Raw genomic sequence first — 23,182 nt, 5'->3', positions numbered from 1 at the left:
CTGTTTTACATGCATAGGCCTTCTTACTCTGTGTACCCGGTCTATCAAGATGGGCTCTTCTATTCGCTTTCCCATTATAGGGTTAAAGATTTTTTTCATCTTTTCCCCTAGATCCTCGCCCTGTTGCTCTGGTATTGACCTGATGCGTAGGTTTTGTCGCCGACTTTGATTCTCCTGTTCCTCCAGTCGAAATATCATGTTGCGGTTTTCAATTCGCAATTTGTTAAGTTGATCTTTTATTTCGGAGATTTCTTTGGTGTGGCGCTCTGTGACCTCCTCCACCTCCTCCACCCGACGCAGGAGGTGACCCATGTCTGCTCGGACATTAGATATTTCAGATTTTATCACACTTTCTAACTTGGTAAACATTTCTATGAGATCTGTTTTACTCGGTACGAGCGCCATTATCCTTTGTTCTTCCGTCGAGCTCCAGACAGATGCCCCCTCCATATCCAATTCTTCGCGGGCTTTGTCCCCCTGGCCCCCTTTTTGCTTCTGTTGCTCTTTCTTTTTTTCTTTTGACCCTGTTTGTTTTGTCTCCATACTAGGACTTTTGGCGCTTGCTTCTTTTAAATATTTTTGGATGGAGCTGGTGTTAAGGCTTTCTCTGGTACTCTGGGGTTCAGATGTTCGCGTTGAGCGGCCTTTCATGCTTTCTCCTCCTGCTGCCGTTTACAGCTACCCCTTGATCAGGTCTATTTGCCCTGGGCCTAATGTCCGCCCAGAGGGCTGAAATTGTCCTGTATATACCCTCACTGTATAGGTGGGTGGTGGGACGGTCCAAGTGTGGTGTTCAGGAGAGGGGGAGAGGGGAGTAAAAAAAAAGAAAAGGGGGGGGGTAATACACCCCACCGCCCCGTGTCGTCCACAAAGCTCAGAGCTCCAAACGTCTGACCAGTCTACAGTCCAGGGAGAGATGGTCCCACTCACAGCTGGCCTTGGTACGATTCACAGGGGATGTTATGTATAAGGGGGATTTAGTTGCTCCTCTGCTTTGGCTGCTGTGCATTTTACATTCCCCCTTTCTTTCCTAACCACCTCCTTCCTCTCTCCCTTGTCCCCGCCTCCTCCAGGCCTCCCCCTCTCCAAAAAAAAGATAGCCTGTGGGGTTTTATTCGCACCAAAAAGTCAAATGAGGGAAAGTAGGAATGAAGAGCAGGCTCTTGGCCCACTTTTTACCACCCGGGAAGAAAGTTATCTGTACCCAGCCTTGTTGGAAAAATCAGACATCCTCTAATTTTCCTCTAATTCCTACTGATACTCTATTCTTGTGTTAATGAGAGAAAACACAGTTCATTGGTCAGGCAGTTGTCAAATATCAAGCTGCTAGTGCTGGATTTAAGAGACCGGGGTTATATTGTTAGTTTTACAGCATTTCAGTCATTGTTTCTTTTGTCCACAGTTTTCCAATTTGTATTACATGTGACTAGGGGTTCAATCAGATGCGTTGTTTCCCTACCGTACCAATGGTGAGTCACGGGAACACGTCCTGAGTTAGGAGTTAGGATCCCCAGCCTCTGAGTCTTTTCACGGTGTCAGTCTCTAGGGAGATCATCTGCCAGGAATGTTGCTTGTGTGTGTGCAGCCTAAACTCTGCTCCTCAGCATGGACGGGAGAGTGGCCCGTGGATGGCGTCTTCCTCTGTCTCCTCAGTGGAGGGGGGGGTCAGGGGGAGGGGGGGGACGGGAGGCGAGGCGGAACAGCCCAGGAAGCGGCCACTGTGCCTAGCCCGGTCCGTGTCTCAGCCGTCTCTCACACGGCGAAGCATCCGGGCGCTCTGTCATTACACCTCCGCCAGAGCTGACGCTGGGCTCCTCCCTCGTGCGGACGTCACACGCCCATCCCCCTATGAACCATTTATTTTCTGAGTTACCGTTCTTTCTGGTCATATCGGTTAGGGGCTTGACCAGAGACGAGAAGTTACGAATAAACTTCCGATAATAATTGGCAAAACCCAGGAAACGCTGCAGAGGACGTAACTCAATGGGTCAAGGCCACTGTAGGACTGATGAAAGTTTATCTGGGTCCATCGAAAAACCAGCAGTGGAAATGACAGCCCAGGAATTTATCCTGTTCCGGATGGAATTCACACTTCTCCAGTTTACAATAGAGATTGTTCTCTCTTAATTTCTGAAGCACATGGCAGACATCTGTGTGGTGGCTCTCCAGGGAGTTGGAAAATATGAGGATATCATCGAGATAAACCACCACACATAACTACAACAAATCTCGGAGGACATTGTTAATAAATTTCTGGAAAACTGCCGGGGCATTACAAAGGCCAAAAGGCATTAGGAGATACTCATAATGGCCTGTTCTGATATTAAACTCAGTTTTCCACTCGTCGCCCTCCTTAATCCTCACGAGATTGTAAGCCCCTCTCAGATCAAGCTTAATGAAAACCGTTGCTCCCTTGAGGCGGTCAAATAACTCTGTAATCAACAGGATCGGGTAGGCATTCTCAATCGTGAAACGATTGAAAACCCTATAATCAATACAAGGTCTCAGTTCACCGCTCCTCTTCTTCACAAAGAAGAAACCAGCACCAGAAGGAGACGAGGATTTGCAGATGAAACCCTGAGAAAGTGCGTCTGCAACATACTCCTCCATGGTTTTATCCTCCAAGACCGACAAAGGGTAAACCCGGCCACCAGGGGGAGTGGCACTAGGTTGAAGGTCAATTGCGCAACCATATGGCTGGTGTGGAGGCAAACTACCGGCTTGACCTCTGTCAAAGACATTGCTAAAATCACGGTACTCCTCTGGCAGGGAGGAGAGTGAAGAGGTATACAGAACCTTGGCTACCTTCCTGAAGCATGTTTCACTGCATTGTGGTGACCAGGAGAGAACCTCAGCACGGAGCCAATCAAAAGAGGGGTTGTGCCTCTGTAACCAAGGATAACCAATAACCAGCGGAAACTTAAGAGAGGAAATCACTTGGAATTGGATTATCTCATGGTGAAGAGCCCCTACAGCCATGGACAACGGAACCGTCTCATGAGTCACATTGGCAGGCTGTAGAGGTCTCCCGTCAAGAGCCACAATGGCAAGTGGAGTGTCACGCAGCTGCAGTGAAATCAAGTGCTTTGATACAAAGGCAGCATTAATGAACAGGCCTGCAGCCCCAGAGTCGATTAGAGCCTGTATCTCGATAGACGACTTAGCCCAAGAAATGGTGACCGAATGACCTGACCGACTCAGTACCAGGAGGCATGGGAGGTGAGGGAGGCCACGGGTAGGACTGCAAAGCTCGGAGGCAAATGTACAGGAGGCTTCCGCAAGCGCTCCTTAAAAGAAAGTCTTTCTCTGAGTCTGGAGTCAATGAGGATGGCAAACAAGATCAAGCTCTCCAGCTCAGTGGGTATATCTTGGGCTGCTATCTCATCCTTGATGGAATCTGAGAGACCATGAGAAAAAAGCAGCCACGAGGGCCTCATTGTTCCAAGCAACCTCTGCTGCCAGAGTACGGAACTCAATGGCGTAGTCGGCAACAGTTCTCGTACTCTGTTTGATGGACATGAGGCACTTGGCAGCAGAAGCGGAGCGTGCGGGAACGTCAAATACCCTTTTAAAGGAGGCCACAAACTCAGGGTAACTCAAGACAACAGGTTTTTGCATCTCCCATAGAGGGATAGCCCAGGCCAAGGCTCTCCCAGAAAGCAAAGATATCACAAACCCTACTTTGCTTCTGTCCGTGGGAAATGCCTGGGGCAGCATCACAAAGTATATCTAAACTTGGTTGATAAACCCTTTGCATTGAACTGGATCACCCCCAAATCGCTGGGGAGGCGCGGGCGGAACCAGACATGCCTCTTATAGAGGTAATACTCAAGTCGGGTGCCTGCACAGAAACTGGTACAGCAGCAGGAACGGACTGCAACTCAGGTTGTACCGGAGCAGCCACAGTGGGGGATTCCAGGTGAGCCGTGCGACTCAGGAGAGTTTGTGATCTTGCTCATCCAATCTGGAAAAAATATTACCAGTGGATTGACTGTATCTTCTGAATTCATGGCCTTCGCCTACTGTCAGAAACCATGAACCAGACCGAGACAGAAGTACAGTAAAATCACACTTGTTTATTAATAAAAATAAAAAGGTAAATAGAGTAAGCGTAGTCAAAGCATAGCCAGAGTCCAGTAACCGGATCGGGTAGTCAGCCAAGCCAGAGTTCAGTAACCAGATCTGGTAATCAGCCAAGCCAGAGTTCAGTAACCAGATCGGGTAATCAGCCAGGCCAGAAGTCAGGGATCCAAGTAGAGGAACAGCAAGCAGGATAAGGAGCCAGAAGGGATGTCAGCAAAGCCAGTCTTTAAACAGGAACGCAGGATATGGTTTCCTGTGATGTGACCAAGGCGAAGGCAGGAATGAAGTGAGTTGGAGATCTTTAAGTAGGCTGGACTGACGAGCAGATCCACAACAGCTGGTTAACTGTGGTGAGAGATGAGAGCTGGCAATTAGCAGACAGCTGAGTGGCCAGCTCAGAGAAGGAAGGGCTGAGCCAGCCCTGACACATAGACTGAGAACCCAAGTCAATGTATATAGTATATAGTTTGAAGTACTGTTACCGTTCTTATAAAAAGGGTTTATAGGACTGTATTTCATTTATGCCAGGAGCATGTATGGCATCAAGGTGTTCAATCCATAGCGTTTCCCTTTGGAGGATCAACTTATCCCATTCACCACCTCTTGGATTTTTGGGGATGACAGCCAGAGCAATAAATTAAACAAAGGATATACCGATTTGGGATAAAGGTCCGAATGGTGGCTTACCGGGGTAAGCATTTTCCTATTGGCCGGATAATATATATGATCATTTATCCTCTGCTTAAATTGTCTGTCTGTCTTCCCCACATAAAATTCCCCGCATTTGCAGAGCATTAAACAAAGAATATCTTGTGTTGCGCAGTTAGCAAAAAAGTTAAGGGTGAACCCAGGGGCGTAACTAGACATCAAAATCACAGGGCCCCATAGCAAAATGTTGTATGGGGCTCCCCCTACAAACAGCCCCCCCCCCACAGCCGCCCTAGTGTCAATGCAGCGTGACCTGTGCGCAATGCAGCGTGACCTGTGCCCAATGCAGGGTAACCTGTGCTCCATACAGCATGACCTGTGCCCCATACAAAGTGACCTGTGCCCCATACAGTGTGACCTGTGCTCCATACAGCATGACCTGTGTCCCATAAAGCCTGACCTGTGCCCAATGCAGCATGACCTGTGCCCCATACAGCGTGACCTGTGCACAATGCAGCATGACCTGTGCCCCATACAGCGTGACCTGTGCCCCATATAGCGTGACCTGTGCCCCATATAGCGTGACCTGTGCCCCATACAGTGTGATCTGTGCACAATGCAGAGTGACCTGTGCCCAATGCAGCATGACCTGTGCCCAATGCAGTGTAACCTGTGCCCCATACAGCGTGACCTGTGCCCCATACAGCGCGACCTGTGCTCCATACAGCATGACCTGTGTCCCATACAGCATGACCTGTGCCCCTGTGCACAATGCAGCGTGACCTGTGCCCCATACAGCATGACTTATGACCCATATAGCGTGACCTGTGCCCCATACAGCGTGACCTGTGCCCAATGCAGCGTGACCTGTGCCCCATACAGCATGACCTGTGCACAATGCAGCGTGACATGTGCCCAATGCAGCATGACCTGTGCCCCATACAGCATGACCTGTGCTCCATACAGCGTGACCTGTGCCCAATGCAGCGTAACCTGTGCTCCATACAGCGTGACCTGTGCCCCATACAGTGTGACCTGTGCTCCATACAGTGTGACCTGTGCTCCATACAGCGTGACATGTGTCCCATACAGCGTGACCTGTGTCCCATACAGCGTGACCTGTGCCCCATGCAGCATGACCTGTGCCCCATACAGCGTGACCTGTGCCCAATGCAGCGTGACCTGTGCCCCATACAGTGTGACCTGTGCCCAATACAGCATGACCTATGCCCAATACAGCGTGACCTGTGCCCCATACAGCATGACCTGTGCCCCATACAGTGTAACCTGTGTCACATACAGCATGACCTGTGCCCCATACAGCGTGACCTGTGCCCAATGCAGCGTGACCTGTGCCCCATACAGTGTGACCTGTGCCCAATACAGCGTGACCTATGCCCAATGCAGCGTGACCTGTGCCCCATACAGCGTGACCTGTGCCCCATACAGTGTAACCTGTGCCCCATACAGCGTGACCTGTGCCCAATGCAGCGTGACCTGTGCCCAATGCAGCGTGACCTGTGCCCAATGCAGCGTAACCTGTGCCCCATACAGCGTGACCTGTGCCCCATACAGCGTGACCTGTGCTCCATACAGCGTGACCTGTGCCCCATACAGCGTGACCTGTGCCCCATACAGCGTGACCTGTGCCCCATACAGTGTAACCTGTGCCCCATACAGCGTGACCTGTGCCCCATACAGCGTGACCTGTGCACAATGCAGCGTGACCTGTGCCCAATGCAGTGTGACCTGTGCCCTATGCAGCGTAACCTGTGCCCCATACAGTGTGACCTGTGCCCCATACAGCGTGACTTGTGACCCATATAGTGTGAACTGTGCCCCATACAGCGTGACCTGTGCCCAATGCAGCCTGACCTGTGCCCCATACAGTGTGACCTGTGCACAATGCAGCGTGACCTGTGCCCCATACAGCGTGACCTGTGCCCAATGCAGCGTGACCTGTGCCCCATACAGCGTGACCTGTGCACAATGCAGTGTGACCTGTGCCCCACACAGCGTGACCTGTGCCCCACACAGCGTGACCTGTGCCCCACACAGCATGGCCTGTGCCCCTTACAGCGTGACCCCTGCCCAATGCAGCGTGACCTGTGCCCCATACAGCGTGACCTGTGCCCCATACAGCGTGACCTGCGCACAATGCAGCGTGACCTGTGCCCCATACAGCGTGACCTATGCCCCATACAGCGTGACCTGTGCCCCATACAGTGTGACCTGTGCCCAATACAGCGTGACCTATGCCCAATGCAGCATGACCTGTGCCCCATACAGCGTGACCTGTGCCCCATACAGTGTAACCTGTGCCCCATACAGCGTGACCTGTGCCCCATACAGCGTGACCTGTGCCCAATACAGCATGGCCTGCCTGTGCCCAATGCAGCATGACCTGTGCCCAATACAACGTTGCCTGTGCCCAATACAGCCTGGCCTGCCTGTGCCCCATACAGCCTCACCTGTGCAGAGGAAGAGGCAAGTCGCCTGGATCAGCAGATTGCCTGCTGTAATAGCTTTCATTTGAATTTCCTGCCTTCCCGGGGCTCATCGTCACAAAGTCCCACCTCTTGGCCCGACGCTTTTGATGACGTCACACGTCCCCCATTGGACCGGCGTTCTGTCTATCAAAGGCGCCGGGCCAAGAGGTGGAGCTATGTGACGTGAGCCCTGGGAACACTGGAAGTTCTCATGAAAGCTATTATAGTGGGCAATTCCGCTCTCTGCTGATACGGACAGCTCGCCTCTTTCTCTCCTCTCTCTTCCCCTGGCTGGGAGACTGTGCCGGTGGTGCTCTCATCCTCACCGGGCCCCACTCGGCTGCGTGCCCCATAGCGCCCGCGTGGGTCGCTATGGCGTTAGTTCCACCCCTGGGTGAACCGTTCTCCATTAGGGAGTATAAAATTAGTACCTGGGTTAATCCAGGGGCAAAAAGTACATTTGCCACATCTGTGTATACCTTTGGGAAGCCTAGAAGAGTTGGAAGTGCCACAATAGTGACTAGACACAAGTTTAATCATGCAGTTATCTTGCTCGCCTAAAGATAATCTCTGGGCGTTGGCCGATATATTTTCTTACAGTAGGATCTTCCTGTAAAACATGCCAGTGATTGGTCATTATGTTTCTTAGTTCAAGATGTTGGGAAGAAATGTTTTTAACAAAAAAGGAAGAGGAAAGAATGGGACTTTGTATGAGGCATGTCACTGAATAAATATCTAGTTTATATTTATCATTAAATTGTTTATTAATTCCAAATCAAGTTAAAACGTATCAGTAATCTTTGGTAAAAGACATGATATACTGTAAATAACAGTTCACTTGTATACACATACAATTATTATACAAAGTAAAATACAACATGATTAGCAGTACAATTTCATAGATCATTCATCCATCAATAATAAACATAAGCACTTGCTCTTAGTGAGCCAAACTTGTCTGGGCATCAGTTCAAAGTGTACTCGACACACGTTTCATGGCTCACGCCTCTCATCAGGAGTAAGATGCTCTGAAATGAAATCAATAACATATCTATAAATATAGGATACCCTTTAAAAAGGGAACCACCTCTCAAAAAAGGGGGGGGTCTATAACTTACAAAATGGTCCAATAGCGACGCTCAACCTATATACAAGGGAAGACGAAGGACAGGGATGAAGATCTCCCCGAGGTGAGGAATCCCATCCAAACCGGGGACAGCAGCCAGGTAAAGACCAGGCGACCATATCACAAACATGTGAATCTTTTGTGTGCTTGACAACACACACTGCTGTGCAAGGATATGTACATGAGACTTATATACAGTCAGGTCCATAAATATTGGGACATCGACACAATTCTAATCTATTTGGCTCTATACACCACCACAATAGATTTGAAATGAAACGAACAAGATGTGCTGCAGACTTTCAGCTTTAATTTGAGGGTATTTACATCCAAATCAGGTGAACGGTGTAGGAATTACAACAGTTTGTATATGTGCCTCCCACTTTTTAAGGGACCAAAAGTAATGGGACAGATTAACAATCATCCATCAAACTTTCACTTTTTAATACTTGGTTGCAAATCCTTTGCAGTTAATTACAGCCTGAAGTCTGGAACGCATAGACATTACCAGATGCTGGGTTTCATCCCTGGTGATGCTCTGCCAGGCCTCTACTGCAACTGTCTTCAGTTCCTGCTTGTTCTTGGGACATTTTCCCTTCAGTTTTGTCTTCAGCAAGTGAAATGCATGCACAATCCGATACAGGTCAGGTGATTGACTTGGCCATTGCATAACATTCCACTTCTTTCCCTTAAAAAACCCTTTGGTTGCTTTCGCAGTATGCTTCGGGTCATTGTCCATCTGCACTGTGAAGTGCCGTCCAATGAGTTCTGAAGCATTTTGCTGAATATGAGCAGATAATATTGCCCGTAACACTTCAGAATTCATGCTGCTGCTTTTGTCAGCCGCCACATCATCAATAAATATGAGAGAACCAGTTCTATTGGCAGCCATACATGCCCACGCCATGACACTACCACCACCATGCTTCACTGATGAGGTGGTATGCTTTGGATCATGAGCAGTTCCTTTCCTTCTCCATACTCTTCTCTTCCCATCACTCTGGTACAAGTTGATCTTGGTCTCATCTGTCCATAGGATGTTGTTCCAGAACTGTGAAGGCTTTTTGAGATGTTGTTTGGCAAAATTTAATCTGGCCTTTCTGTTTTTGAGGCTCACCAATGGTTTACATCTTGTGGTGAACCCTCTGTATTTACTGTTGTGAAGGGTGTTTTCTTCACCAGGGAAAGAATTTTTCGGTCATCCACCACAGTTGTTTTCCATGGTCTTCCGGGTCTTTTCGTGTTGCTGAGCTCACCGATGCATTCTTTCTTTTTAAGGATGTTCCAAGCAGTTGATTTGGCCACACCTAATGTTTTTGCTATCTCTCTGATGGGTTTGTTTTGTTTTTTCAGCCTAATGATGGCTTGCTTCACTGATAGTGACAGCTCTTTGGATCTCATATTGAGAGTTGACAGCAACAGATTCCAAATGCAAATAGCACACTTGAAATGAACTCTGGACCTTTTATCTGCTCCTTGTAAATGGGATAATGAAGGAATAACACACACCTGGCCATGGAACAGCTGAGCAGCCAATTGTCCCATTACTTTTGGTCTCTTAAAAAGTGGAAGGCACGTATACAAACTATTTTAATTCCTACACCGTTGACCTGATTTGGATGTAAATACCCTAAAATTAAAGCTGAAAGTATGCAGTTAAAGCACATCTTGTTCGTTTCATTTCAAATCCATTGTGGTGGTGTATAGAGCCAAAAAGATTAGAATTGTGTCAATGTCCCAATATTTATGGGCCTGACTGTATACACTATATTTTAAGAAACTTGATGTGTATGGGTGTGCCTATAAAGTCAATTTTCAATATATGTACAAATGTTTCCAAGTCCTGAAGGCTTTTTCTGCTGTACCTGTCACCTCAAGTGAAGTTGCCAGGACCTGCTGACAAAATAAATGGAGCAAATAAAAGAACAAAATGAGTTCTTTAAATGTAAAAAAGAAAATCATAAAACTTTTTTCACCAAATATTGACTTCTGCTTGCCTTTAACCACTTACCGACCGGCCACTGTATATATACGTTATTACTTTAAAGATGGATATTTCGGTAACGGCAGCAGCTGCTGCCACAACCGAGGTATCCATCTTTGGGGCCGGCGGTTCTGTACACGATAATGGTCGTCTCTGCAGCGGGTTCACCGCGAGATCACTGTTATCGGCGGCGGGAGAGGTTCCACCCCCCTCCTGCCGCTCTCCCACGGTCCTCTCACTTCCTAGGTATGGAGACGAGTGAGGCTAAGATGGCCCCCACCCGTCTCCATACCATAGGAGGGCGGACGTGACGTCATAACGTCAGCTCCGCCCATTTGTCTTAAAGGCATTTTTTTAAACGACTTTTTTTTTTTTTTTTTGCATTAAAGTCCAAATATGAGATCTGAGGACTTTTTGACCCCAGATCTCATATTTAAGAGGACCTGTCACGCTTTTTTCTATTACAAGGGATGTTTACATTCCTTGTAATAGGAATAAAAGTGATCCAAATTTAAAAAAAAAAAAAAAAAAAAAACAGTAAAAAGAAATAAAATAAAGTAAAATAAATAAGAATTTTTTTTTTTTTTAAAGCGCCCTGTCCTGACAAGCTCGCGCGCAGAAGTGAACGCATACGTGAGTAGCGCCCGCATATGAAAACGGTGGTCAAACCACACATGTGAGGTGTTGCCGCGATCGGTAGAGGGAGAGCAATAATTCTAGCCCTAGACTTCCTCTGTAACGTAAAACATGCAACCTGTAGAATTTTTTTAAACATCGCCTATGGAGATTTTTAAGGATAAAAGTTTGACGCCATTCCACGAGTGGGCGAAATTTTGAAGCATGACATGTTGGATATCGATTTACTTGGCGTAACATTATATTTCACAATATTAAAAAAAAATGGGCTAACTTTACTGCTGTCTAATTTTTTTATTCAAAAAAGTGATTTTTTTTAAAAAAAAAAGTGCGAATGCACCAAACAGATGTGAATCGGCCCTCATAGTCTGACCACTGGGAAAAAGGAGACTGAGGAAACGCTTCCCCTTGTCTGCAGCAGACTGATGCCATCATCTCAGCTTAAAAGTAATTTGGAAAGAGCTCAAGGATTGTGCTTTATTGAAAAAACTGAAACTAAAAAAAAAAAACAGACAATAAAACACTGTTGTTGTAAATTGTGTTATGAGGAAGTTAATAATTCAAACATTTGCTGTTACTAAAAGTTCCACTTTCATTTACCGTTTGGCTACATTTAGAATTTTGAAATAGTGTAAATAATAACTCAGATTTTTATTTATTGATATTCTAAAAACAATGCGTAGCAGTGAATGTGGAGCCTGCTAAAATTTCATTAGAAGCCCTAAAGATAGAAGTTGTAATTCGAAGCACATCCATAGAATGCAGACTCATCACAATGAATACTTAATTTGTTCTAGTGACAACTGCTACAAAAGATGAGTTTGGCCTTTAGGCTGCCAGAATATGAAGTGAGCAATGTGATAGGACTGCCGTAATAAGGAAATTCTGCAGTCCGTGAACTCACAGAGACCTGCAGAGTGAAAGACAAATAGCTGTGGAATTGCATCTGAGAATTTCAGGGCTTGCAAAACCAATAACAAATGTATACATTTCAAATAGGTTTACAGAAGGTGGGATATAGCAGCCTTTGCCTTCAGTTAAAGATTTCTGATTAGATGCACAGCAAAAAGGTTCAGTGACTGAACAGTTTTAAATAAAGGAGTCCTTCTTTTATACCTCTGCCCCTGCAGAAATCCCCCTCTGCCACTAGATGTCCCTCCTCTTTTAGACTGAATGATGGCCAGCATCATTCATGTTTCCTGTGAGCCCAGGCTGCCACCTGCACACCCTGATGGTGCATCATCACATCAATCTAGGTTCCCATACTGCAGCACAGTACATCATTTAGATGTCATTATGTGAGTTTTGTGCAGCAGTTAAGACAATATACTGCTGAAGAAGAAGATGAGGAACATGAATTGTCATCAGACACTTAGACTGCTGGATTTAAAGTAGAACTATAGGCAAAACTTTTTCGCCATCTGTGTCCTATTGGAGAGATTTCCCTTAACTTCCTGTCCCATAGCCAAACAGGAAGTGAGAGGAAATCCTTGCAAATTAAGGGAATTATTTGGGGACCCCCAGGTCAACAAAAAAGTGTGCCCCCATTGGAAGATTTCCCCTCTATTACTTTTCTGGGGACAACCCAATATTTGGGATCTCCTTAACGGGGGGCACAGACAGCAAGAAAAACTGACAGGTATTCAAATCCCTCTTCACTCTATCCAAAACAAAAAAAAAGTTTTGCCTTTTGTTATACTTTAAGGCTCTGCGTGTGGCCAGGGAGTCTCTTTTACAGAACTGGAAATGGACTTTAAGTGCTGAAAGAGCTTTAATAAATGTATATATTTTGACATATCCAAGAGGGAAAGTTTTGTTTTTCCGCCACCTATCCCCCCTACCATTTTTGGAACTTTTTTTTAGTTGGGGAGGAGCGAGTATCTGGTTTTGACAGGTACCTGCTCCCACTTTCGGTTGGATTGCTGTTGTGGATCCACCAAATGTTCCCCTAACCCTATCCCCTGCCTGCAACCCTCTGGGACATATCACAGATCCCAGAAGACTACGGGACCATTCACAAAGCACAGCTTCCCACAGTAAACATCCTGGCTCCGGGGACCCAAAGACCAGTGAAGAACCGGCACGAGTGAAAACGGCGTTGGATCCTTGGATAGGTAAGTGTCCTTTTATAGTATTCGCAACTGCTGACTTTTATTTTTTTGTTCCTTGGCTGAAAAAATGCTTTATGCAGCTTAGACCAAAAACAAAACTAAAATATGATAGCTTAATGATGTTTTAAATAAGACTGTATTAATGAAAAATGCTCAAAATGTGTAATGTTTGCAATCTTTTTGTAAATGTTTAGCATTTTTCACCAATTAGGTTGATACAATTTCTGACAGTTCCATTTGTTTTAGTTTTATCTTTATCTACAAAAGTAGAATGTCTACAAGAGCCAATGGACAGGACTACCCTCCTTCATACCTCTCTAATGAATAAATCTTTAATTTAACACTCCTTATCTTTTCTGGACAAGCCTTCACAATTGCTACACACATAAAAGATATAACCTAATTATATAAGCATACAGTACATACACCATGAAAAAAAACTGTCAGCTCTGGTCGGAGATGCTGTACTAACCATCCAACAATAATACAGCGATCTCCCCTCTGCTGAGCTGTTGTGTTCTGACAGGGGAATGGCCCCCCTGCCAGAACACTCTGATCAGCACTCTCTGCGATTGGCTGAGAGCGCTAATCGGGAGCTGGTTGGCATGCACATCCGACAGAAGTCGGCCGGCCGGACAGACTGACATACACACAGGCTGAATGTCGGACAGTTTTTATTTAACCTGCCAGTGTCTCCTGACATTCGGCCTATGTGTACCCAGCTTTAGGGAGTTTTTTTTTTTTTTTTTGCCGTTGTGGTTTTATAGTACAGCATTTAACATTTTTTAGTTATCATTTATGTTTATACTGATAATAACCTTTGATATGATGATGGTGATGATGATTATGGTTATTATTTTTTTAGTATTAGTAAGGCACTGGTAAATAGAGTTCAATATACGGAGGAGCTGATAGAATGTTATGATGAAGGATTTAAAGAATATCTAAAGCCAAAGGTTTTCTTTTTAATTCTGGATAGAGTTGGGAAGAGAAAGAACTCTTGTTAGATGTTTATTGCTGCCTGTGTCCCTGCTGGGAAAGTTCACGTTATTATCTATATTATAGTTTATCCTGGTGACCATTGACACAGAGACAGAAAGTAAGGGAAAAATACAGAATTTCAAGTTGTCCCTACAACTGGAATAATGGGGAAATCTTCTGTATTTAATCTTTTTATTGGTTTTCATGTCATAGGACAAAGATATAAAAATGATAACAGATATGGAAATAATTAACATATTATTAATAATAAAACATATTCACAAAAACATATCCAGGATATACAACAAACAAAGATAAATTATTCATTAATATGACCATAGATGAGTAATATCCCTAGTAATTGTAGGGACATAACCATTATGGAGGAGACCAATGCAAATATAGAAATGATAGCAAAAATATATAATTGAGCTAATATGTTGTTTGGCGATATTGTAAGAGGAACATCATACAAAACAGGCTTGACGTTATAAATCAAGGTTTCTTCAAATGATCATGAATTTAGATTTTGGTTTTTCAAAGTCCAGTTATAATAAAATGTAACTAAAATAAAAATAAAAATAAAGAAAAGATAAAAAAGGGGGGGTCGTTAGTATAAGTGAAGTCAATTTTAGTTATCAATTTTAGTATTATCAAATTAAGTTTGGTGGTTATGTAAAGTTCAGGTCATCTTATCGTTAATCATGATCCAATTAATTTTTTGTTTGACAAAGAATGTCAAATATCACTACTGCTTAGAAATGTTCCATTGCGGATCCTTGGCCCACTTGGCGCAGACAATAAAGTAAAACCACCCCAAATGGCAAATAAGAACCCGGCAGTGATTTTAACCATTTCCGATTCTATCCAATATGATAAAAAAATAAAAATTTTGGCTCTAAATATACTTAAATGAACACAAGCAAAATAAGGAGCAAGAGCAAATCTTATAGTATTCCAAGAGAAAGCATGCAACCATTTTGAAAGGCATTGATGTTACCAAGCAGCAGTGTGACATCACATAAGATTGCCTCGCTTGTAAATACAGTTCAGTCATATATGCAAGCATTTTCCAAGGCTGTGGTTTCCAGCACTAGTTTTCGGAATTCATCTTGCTGAAACATTTTTGAAGCCAACTAAAGTGGTCCTATGATTGGAGTCAGTAAGGATATAGATGATGGACCACTTCCACGACTGCGGTTTTGGCCTGTGGACACAGAGGCTGCTCACCTTTCTTATTGCTGAATGGGAACTTCTGCCTCTCTGTAGGCCTGCCAGATGTTGCTGATAGTGTGGGGCTTATTCCCTATTTTTATTTGTAGCTATCAGAAGAGTTGTATGGGGTATAAGTGGTGCTTTGGTGCGCTGTAAACTATGTAGCTTGGGTTCCTTGTAAATTGTGGTGTTTTGGTGCAGTAAACAGCACCTCAATGATCTGCAGTGTTATGCTAGAAACAACGGCCAACTCTTATGTTAACACCAACAGATTCATGCTACTGATGCTGCTGCTGACCCCCTAAAAAAATGAAATAAATACAAGACCCTAACAAAATAAAACTCAAATAAAATAAAGCTCAAACTCAAAAGAACATAAAAAACTGTAACCTCAAACACTCACCTAAAAAAGAAATGGTGATACAATTTTTTAAATGTAACCTATTTGGCAAGAGCTGTTAACGATTAGTAATAAGCACTTTCTTTAATACACTGGGCCTTGAATACTGTCCAAGTAAAAGTCCACACAAATTGATTTGAAGTCCACTATAGATGCTTCAAAGCCCTACATGCTTCCTGCTATATTGTTAGTTTAGATTCTTTCTGGGACTTAACAGGTTCACATTAAGAAACCAAATATGCATCAACTAATTATGGACCAGCACCTGGTAAGCCCAAGATAATTTCAACCAAATATCTTTGGTGTGCCTAGTATACACCTGATTAACTCCCTCAATCCCATCTTCCTTGAGCTATTATTTTTTTGCTGATTTTTATTCATTTATTTACCATTAATATGTTTCATTTGTGTTTGTTTTGTTAATGTTTTTTGCATTGTTTGCACTGTTAATTTATTTATGTAGCAACAAATTTCCAAAAATACATGACATTTAAAAAAAAAAAAAAGACATTATTTCGTTTGTGAATAACAACATGCTTTGGACCAGAAACATAATTTATGTGTCATTTTAAAGGGGACAAACTATAGAATAAAATTTACACTTTTTATATACAGTAACACTAGTTTTGCCCACCAAAAAAGATATATGTATTACCCTGCTATTCTAAGTTATTGCCAAAATATTAAGACTGTATCAGAAATGTAAAAAATTCTGTGGGCAATATGAGGTATACTGGATAAAAGCTCAAGCGGGTAAAGAGAAACTGTCACCATGTTCATGGAGACAGGGTCTCTGCAAATGCCCCTAATGACCCACTTATACTCACCTACCAGCATCACCTTGCTCTTTGTTGGTGCTCCTTGGTATGGGGGAGCATATGACTTCCTGCTCTGTAACAGTGCTTGGGCTTAGCAGCCAATCGCTAGAGCTGAGCACTGTCACATAATGAATGAAGTGATATCACCATACCCCCTTGTTGCTGATATTACCGATTTAAGTGTCAGTAATGACTGAGGAAGGATAAGTAAGGAAGCAACAGCAACGTAAACATACTGTAAGGAGATCATAGAGGCACTTTGCAGAGACACTGTCACTTTGCCCTGCAGTGTATCTTTTATTAACAATTCAACAGCTTCTGGGTAAAATGTACCTATCGTTTAGCATTTATCAAAGCAACATAGTGAAATGTCAAAAGGTTTTCTTTAGCACTGCATATATTATACAATTAAAATGCCTTATATATTTCAGGTTGATCTTCCATACTAAAGTGGATGACTGAATTATAACTTCACTGGTGTCTTTCAAAGATGTCCTGACTTGAATCTTTTTGAAAAGTCAACACATTGCCCATGCCACCATGTCTGGATTTGGTCCTTCAGCAGTTCTACCAGAAGACATCGGGAATGGAACATTCTTGGAATTGTTCCCTACCTCTCTCTCAACCTCAGTGGATTCCTCATCATCAACACCCAACCGTTTATCAAACGTTTACGTCTACGTGTCCATCTTTCTTAGCCTATTGGCCTTTCTTCTTTTGCTGCTAATTATAGCTCTTCAGAGACTAAAAAATATCATATCCTCAACGTCATCTTATCCTGAATACACAAGTGACGCAGGGAGCTCCTTCACTAACTTAGAAGTTTGTAGTATTTCTTCCCAGAGGTCTTCTTTTTCTAACCTTTCTTCATAAAAAGAGATTAAACTGAATTCTTAAAGACAGGAAATCTGAAATTCTTGCATGTGGATAACACCTTTGAATCTGAACATACATTCCTTATTCTGTTTGATATGATGCTGCTTTTTATCTCAATTTTGCTTTTGTCATTTATTCGTTTCGTCTGCTCTGTGCCCAGTTTCAGTCAACGTGAATGTTTCTCATGTTAAATGAACTTATCAAGCAAATGTACTGTCTCTAATCAGGACCCTCTGGGAGATCAAAGTCCTTCATATTATAGAACTCTTGATCTAAACACCAACCTGTGCTTTTTCTCCTGCGCATAACCTGCCACACGTTGTATGTCTATCATACTTGGCAATTATACTTGCATTTACTAGTCATCTGTAAATTTGTTACTTTTAAAGAGATTATTTTGAGATAAATATTTCTAATTATATTTTTTCTTTTTGGCATGCACAATATTTAAGGGCCAAACTAGCACAAGTTTAACATACTTTTAGGTAAAAGGTGGGATAATATATATGTGTACTGAAGTATTACATCTTACCTGTGGGATAGCTATGAAAACAATATGTTGCAATGGTTTAAGAGTAGTATATGTACTTGAGCATGACATTTATTTACTTTACTTTGAGAGATGTAATTTGGCTTATTTACTATGGGCTGTACAAAAAGCTGTTAAACATAAGCAACACAATAGTGTATCACCAAACCAAATGATCTTTCCCCTTAAAGGGACAGTCCAGCCAAAATGAATGCTGTTGGGCTTAGCTGAACCTGTTTATCAGCCCTGATTCCCAGATAGCAAGCAATTGAGCTGCAAGTTTGAAAACGACTTGCTAAGCTATTGCTAGACTTGCCAAGCTTCACAAGTTTGTTGCAGAATTGAGGCAAGTCTGCATTCCATGACTCCAGATCAACTTTCTTTGCAAACATTCTGCAAATACTGGTTCTGTTAAGTTGTGCAATAGTCATTCCACCACAGGGGTCACTGTGGCTGAATTTTCATGCTGTAGACTTGCAGAGCTCTTGCTGTAGACCACTGCAAATTTGCTCTTGCTAGAGACTTGCCACGCAAATTTGCTACAAATTGGTAAAATGTCAACTAGAACTTGTGCTTCAAGTGCTCTGCGAGTTTACAACTGGCCAGTGTAAATGTGCAGCATGTTGAAAGACTTACAATTCAACACAAATTTGTGTCCAGTTATCCTTGCTATCTGGGTTGTAGGTATTGCTTTAATCTACTGGATTGTTCACTTCTTACTTGAATGGTGGGCAATGCTCAAAACTTCTAGTAAGTCCTTGTGCAGAGTACCTGATCACTATTTGAAGCCAGTTTATAAATCAGTCTACACACACAACACACCCATAACCAAAGTATCAGTTTTTGGTTGACTGGACCATTCAGTTAAGGTTGTGAATAAAATAATGTCTCTAGTCAGAACTGTATTCTCTTTAAGGCACCCATTGGCAAGAGTTGGCAGCACACAAGCACAATAATTACAGTTTTTAATTACTTTTTTTAATCTGCTCTTTTCTGGCCAACTCTTGCCCTTGTGGGTAAATCAGTAAATATTTAGAGCATGCATGAAGTCAGTGAAGATTCTCCAAATGCTCAAACAACAGAGAAGTCATAGGATGCTCCAAAGCTCAAACAAACCCTGTCATCAATAGCACTTTTTTTCCTATAATAATTATCTTGCAAGGTTGACCAAAGGGAGCCATCGTGTGAGTGGGCCAAAAACAGCACAATTCTGTAACAAAGCAAACCTCACAAAACCTCTCAAAACATTCATTCCAGAAGCATGGCACTTACCTACCATATAGAGCAACAAAACGGCTTATCGGGAATCATCCATAAATATGTGAAATGCTTAACAAACATCAAATGACCTTTATGATAAAAAGGCAACGAACATTGTGCAAATGTGCTCTTTGCTTTATAATGAGGCCAGATAAAACCATTTTATTTTACCACACCGAGGTGAAACTCTGATGAATTCCCTTGTGGGTAGGTTTGCTCTTTCTGCTGCACTGAAGACCCAAATTGTTATTAAAATTATAGACCAGTTCAGTTAATGTTCTTAAAACAGCTGTCAATGATGAGGGCCGTCACAGACACATCTGGGCTCACACTAGCTACCAATGATCTTAAAGTGTGTATTTGTGTATCGACTGTCTTTCCAGTTCCAAAAATAAAGACAAAATTGTTAAAATGTTATAAGTAAAGATTAACATAGCTCTTCATATGTAAACTATAAAAATGTTTTTGCTTGGACAAGAGAACTTGTATAATGGAAGTTGTGCTCAAAAATGCAAACAAAGGGAAAATAACTATTTAAATCAGTATTGTCTGTAGGCTTCAAGCAACTGATCTTTTCCACAGTACTAACTTACATGGCTTGCTCCATACTGTGTCTCTGGCAACCATCTTGGTAAGGAGCAGGGAAGCCCCCATCCCCTTTCCCCCCCTCAATGACTGATGATCTGATGACTGATGGGGAAATATCAGAGAAGCAGGTGTTGAAGTTTAGAGTGCACACATCCAGAAAATTCATGAAGCAGAAGCAGCAAGATCTTTGCACTGTGGGCCCTCAGCAGTGCCTTAGATTAGTGGTGGTCTCCAAACTGTGGCCCAGGAGCCAGATGCAGCCCTTAGCTTGCTTTTATCTGGCCCTTGGGATGCTATTTTATTTGCTAACACCATGAAGGGCACAATTCCTCCTAATGACATCAATGATGGGACACATTTCCTACCAATGACATCAACGATGGGGCACAGTTCCTCCCAATGACACCAACAATGGGGCCCAATGAAACCAATGATGGGGCACAATTCCTCCCGCTGACGCCAATGATGGGGGATTGTATAGTCCTACTGATGATGGGACATTTTATACTCCCGATTGCCACAGTCCGGCCCCCCTAAAGTGTGAAGGACACTAAACCAGTCCTTTGTTTAAAAAGTTTGGACTTGGAGACCTCTGCCTTAGATGATCTATGAGGGTACAGGACAAGAGTGCCTAGGGACTAGGCACATATGTCAGGGAGGGCACAGCTATTTTTCAGGAGTAATTCAAGGCAAAAGGTAGATCCTTCAGGCTGGATTTGCACTGTTGCAATGCTTTAACATGTGTTATGCTGCATTCACTTGAACAGGCTGCCTAATGCACCAAAAAAGGTGCATGCCCTATTCTTTCTAACAGACTTTACAAAAATGCATAGTAGTGTTATACCATGCATTCTGATGTGCTGCAATGCATTTGGTAAGGTATTGGGCTGCCGTTACCAATGTGACACCACAGTGCAGCAACATGTGTGTTTATGCATGATGTGGTAATGTGCGTGTTACTGCAGTGTAATAATGTGAACCCAGCCTCAGTGTAAAACTTAAGCACAATTAAATATGTCTAGATGTTCTCTGTTATATAGTAAATCTTCACTCCTTGAGTTCAGGTCCACTTTAAGCAGTGCTTGATAATGTAAATCAAAATGATGAAAATTCCAGACAGAATGGATATCAACATGCATACATGAGCGTTTCAATAAAAACAGGGTATTCTGGTTAATAGATTCCTTGACAATGAATTATGATGATCATTTATTTTTCAAATTGTAACCTTTAAATTCAGCTGCCAGTTACAAAGTGTTCAGAAAAGCACACTAACCATAGTAATATTTGACAGCGCCATCCCTTGATGCTACTGGTGTGATAAATGAATCACTTTCCTCATAGTGTTCCTCAGTACTTTATGCCTTGCAATGGATCTTAATCCTGTGCCTTTGACAATCTCCACCAATGTATAAATATCATGTTAAATGTTTTAATTGTCTGTGCTACATACTGTAAAAATAAATGTAAATATATACATTTTGTCATTTTTTCATAAATTTAAATTAACCAATCAGTAATGGGCATTTATAAACATCTGAAACTTTATTCTTAAGGCCCCTTTCACATTGGTGCGCTTTGGTTGCTTTTCCAGAGCAATAAAGCGAATTAAAACTATGTAACTGTTCACATTGCAAGTGCGTTGCAATTTGAAAAGTCCTGCATGCTGCATCTTTGGTGCAGTTATTCAAAAGCAAACCAAAAAGGCACCTTCCATTGAAAGTCAATGGGAACACATCAAAAGCGCAACAGTGTGAGTGGGCCGTAAGTTGTTATTATATTATAGGACTACCTCTCAGGGATGAGAATGTATGCTGTTATTTAGTTGTATTCGCTCCCCGAAAAACTAAAATTTCTGCCCAGTGTCAGACTGTAAGATATAGACAACCTGTCCAACAAGAAGAAAGAGAAGGCGCATTTTCTGATGCATGAGTACTTTTAAAACGTTTATTAAAACAAACTGGTGTGTACAGAAAATAAAAATATTACGTAATCATAAGAGTGGGTGAGTTACAATGTAAGTACCCCTAGTCAACTGAGTTAAATATAAAATTTAAAAAATGGTGCCCATATACGGGATAAAAATTGAACAATCGGCTTATTACGATAGCTGATTGTTCAATTGTTATCCCGTATATGGGCACCATTTTTTAAATTTTATATTTAACTCAGTTGAGTGCATTGTCATAACAGTATTAGCACATTCTCTGTAAATATTATCCCAGTTATACTGTATGATACTATATCAGCATTGCTAATACCACTGTCTAGTCCACATATAAAGTATTAATATATCAAATCATTAATATATCAGTCCATGTTTTATGTCACACCCATATTCAGGGTAGAATATGAAGCATGGTCACATACACCATACCTAATAACCCAAACCATCCCTCTTACCAAAATCACGCAGCATTTTGTCTACAAGGTATCCTACATGTCCCATCCCAGTTCATTAAAACTGCACATCTATCTTCCATGGAGGAAGATGGGACATGTAGTTTTTTCATTCACAGATCTCTGTGAATGAATGGCACAGCTATGTTGGCAGAGCCCCACACAGCTGTGCCATTTTAAAAATGTGACAGCGGATGCGGGGAGAGGAACACTCTGCCTTCTGTTATGGTGGTTTGCATGGTTGAAGGGGGTTCTTAAAGTATAACTAAAGGCAAACCTTTTTTTAAAGTTTTGGATAGAGTGGAGATGGATTAGAACTGCCAGTGCTTATTGCTGTCTGTGCCCCCGTTAAGGAGATTCACCCTCTCTGTTTGTCCTGTTTACCATTCATTGAAAATAAAAGTAGTAGGTAATCCAAAATTTTTGGTTGTCCCCAGAAAAGTAATAGAAGGAAATGCTTTCTATTGTGACACTTATGCCCTGTACACACGGTCGGACATTAATCGGACATTCCGACAACAAAATCCATGGATTTTTTTCGACGGATGTTGGCTCAAACTTGTCTTGCATACACACGGTCACACAAAGTTGTCGGAAAATCTGATCGTTCTGAACGCGGTGACGTAAAACACGTACGTCGGGACTATAAACAGGGCAGTAGCAAATAGCTTTCGTCTCTTAATTTATTCTGAGCATGCGTGGCACTTTGTGCGTCGGATTTGTGTACACACGATCGGAATTTCCGACAACGGATTTTGTTGTCAGAAAATTTTATAGCAAGCTCTCAAACTTTGTGTGTCGGAAATTCCTATGGAAAATGTGTGATGGAGCCCACTGTCACGTACCTGGTAGGTTTTGAGCCTGAAGTACAGAGAGAGATCTCCCCTACGGCTCCCACTCTCGTTCCTCTGGAATGGAGACAGAGGACACAGGAGTAAGGAGTGGTATGGGTGCCTGGCAGGATCAACAGTCACCAGAAGTTCAGGAGTGGTGGAAACCTCTGGAACTGGGAACTGAAGAGAAGACTGGAGACTGGAA

The 23,182-nt window shown here is 42.8% G+C and overlaps 1 protein-coding gene across 1 annotated transcript in view; it reads left to right on the top strand.

Annotated features, from left to right (window-relative positions):
• The window catches only part of SERTM1 (serine rich and transmembrane domain containing 1), an 86,144-nt gene extending 64,901 nt beyond the window's left edge, over positions 1-21,243 (top strand). The window contains exon 2 of the mRNA XM_073613304.1: positions 16,923-21,243. Coding sequence (XP_073469405.1) covers positions 17,032-17,364 — 333 coding nt within the window. The 5' untranslated portion in view covers positions 16,923-17,031 and the 3' untranslated portion in view covers positions 17,365-21,243. The remainder of the gene's footprint in view (positions 1-16,922) is intronic.
• The last annotated feature ends 1,939 nt before the right edge of the window (positions 21,244-23,182 follow it).

Source organism: Aquarana catesbeiana, linkage group LG02 (assembly GCF_042186555.1).
Source record: "Aquarana catesbeiana isolate 2022-GZ linkage group LG02, ASM4218655v1, whole genome shotgun sequence".
Lineage (NCBI taxonomy): Eukaryota > Metazoa > Chordata > Amphibia > Anura > Ranidae > Aquarana > Aquarana catesbeiana.
The sequence above is the reverse complement of the archived record's forward strand: the minus strand, read 5'-3'. Positions and strand labels throughout refer to the sequence as shown.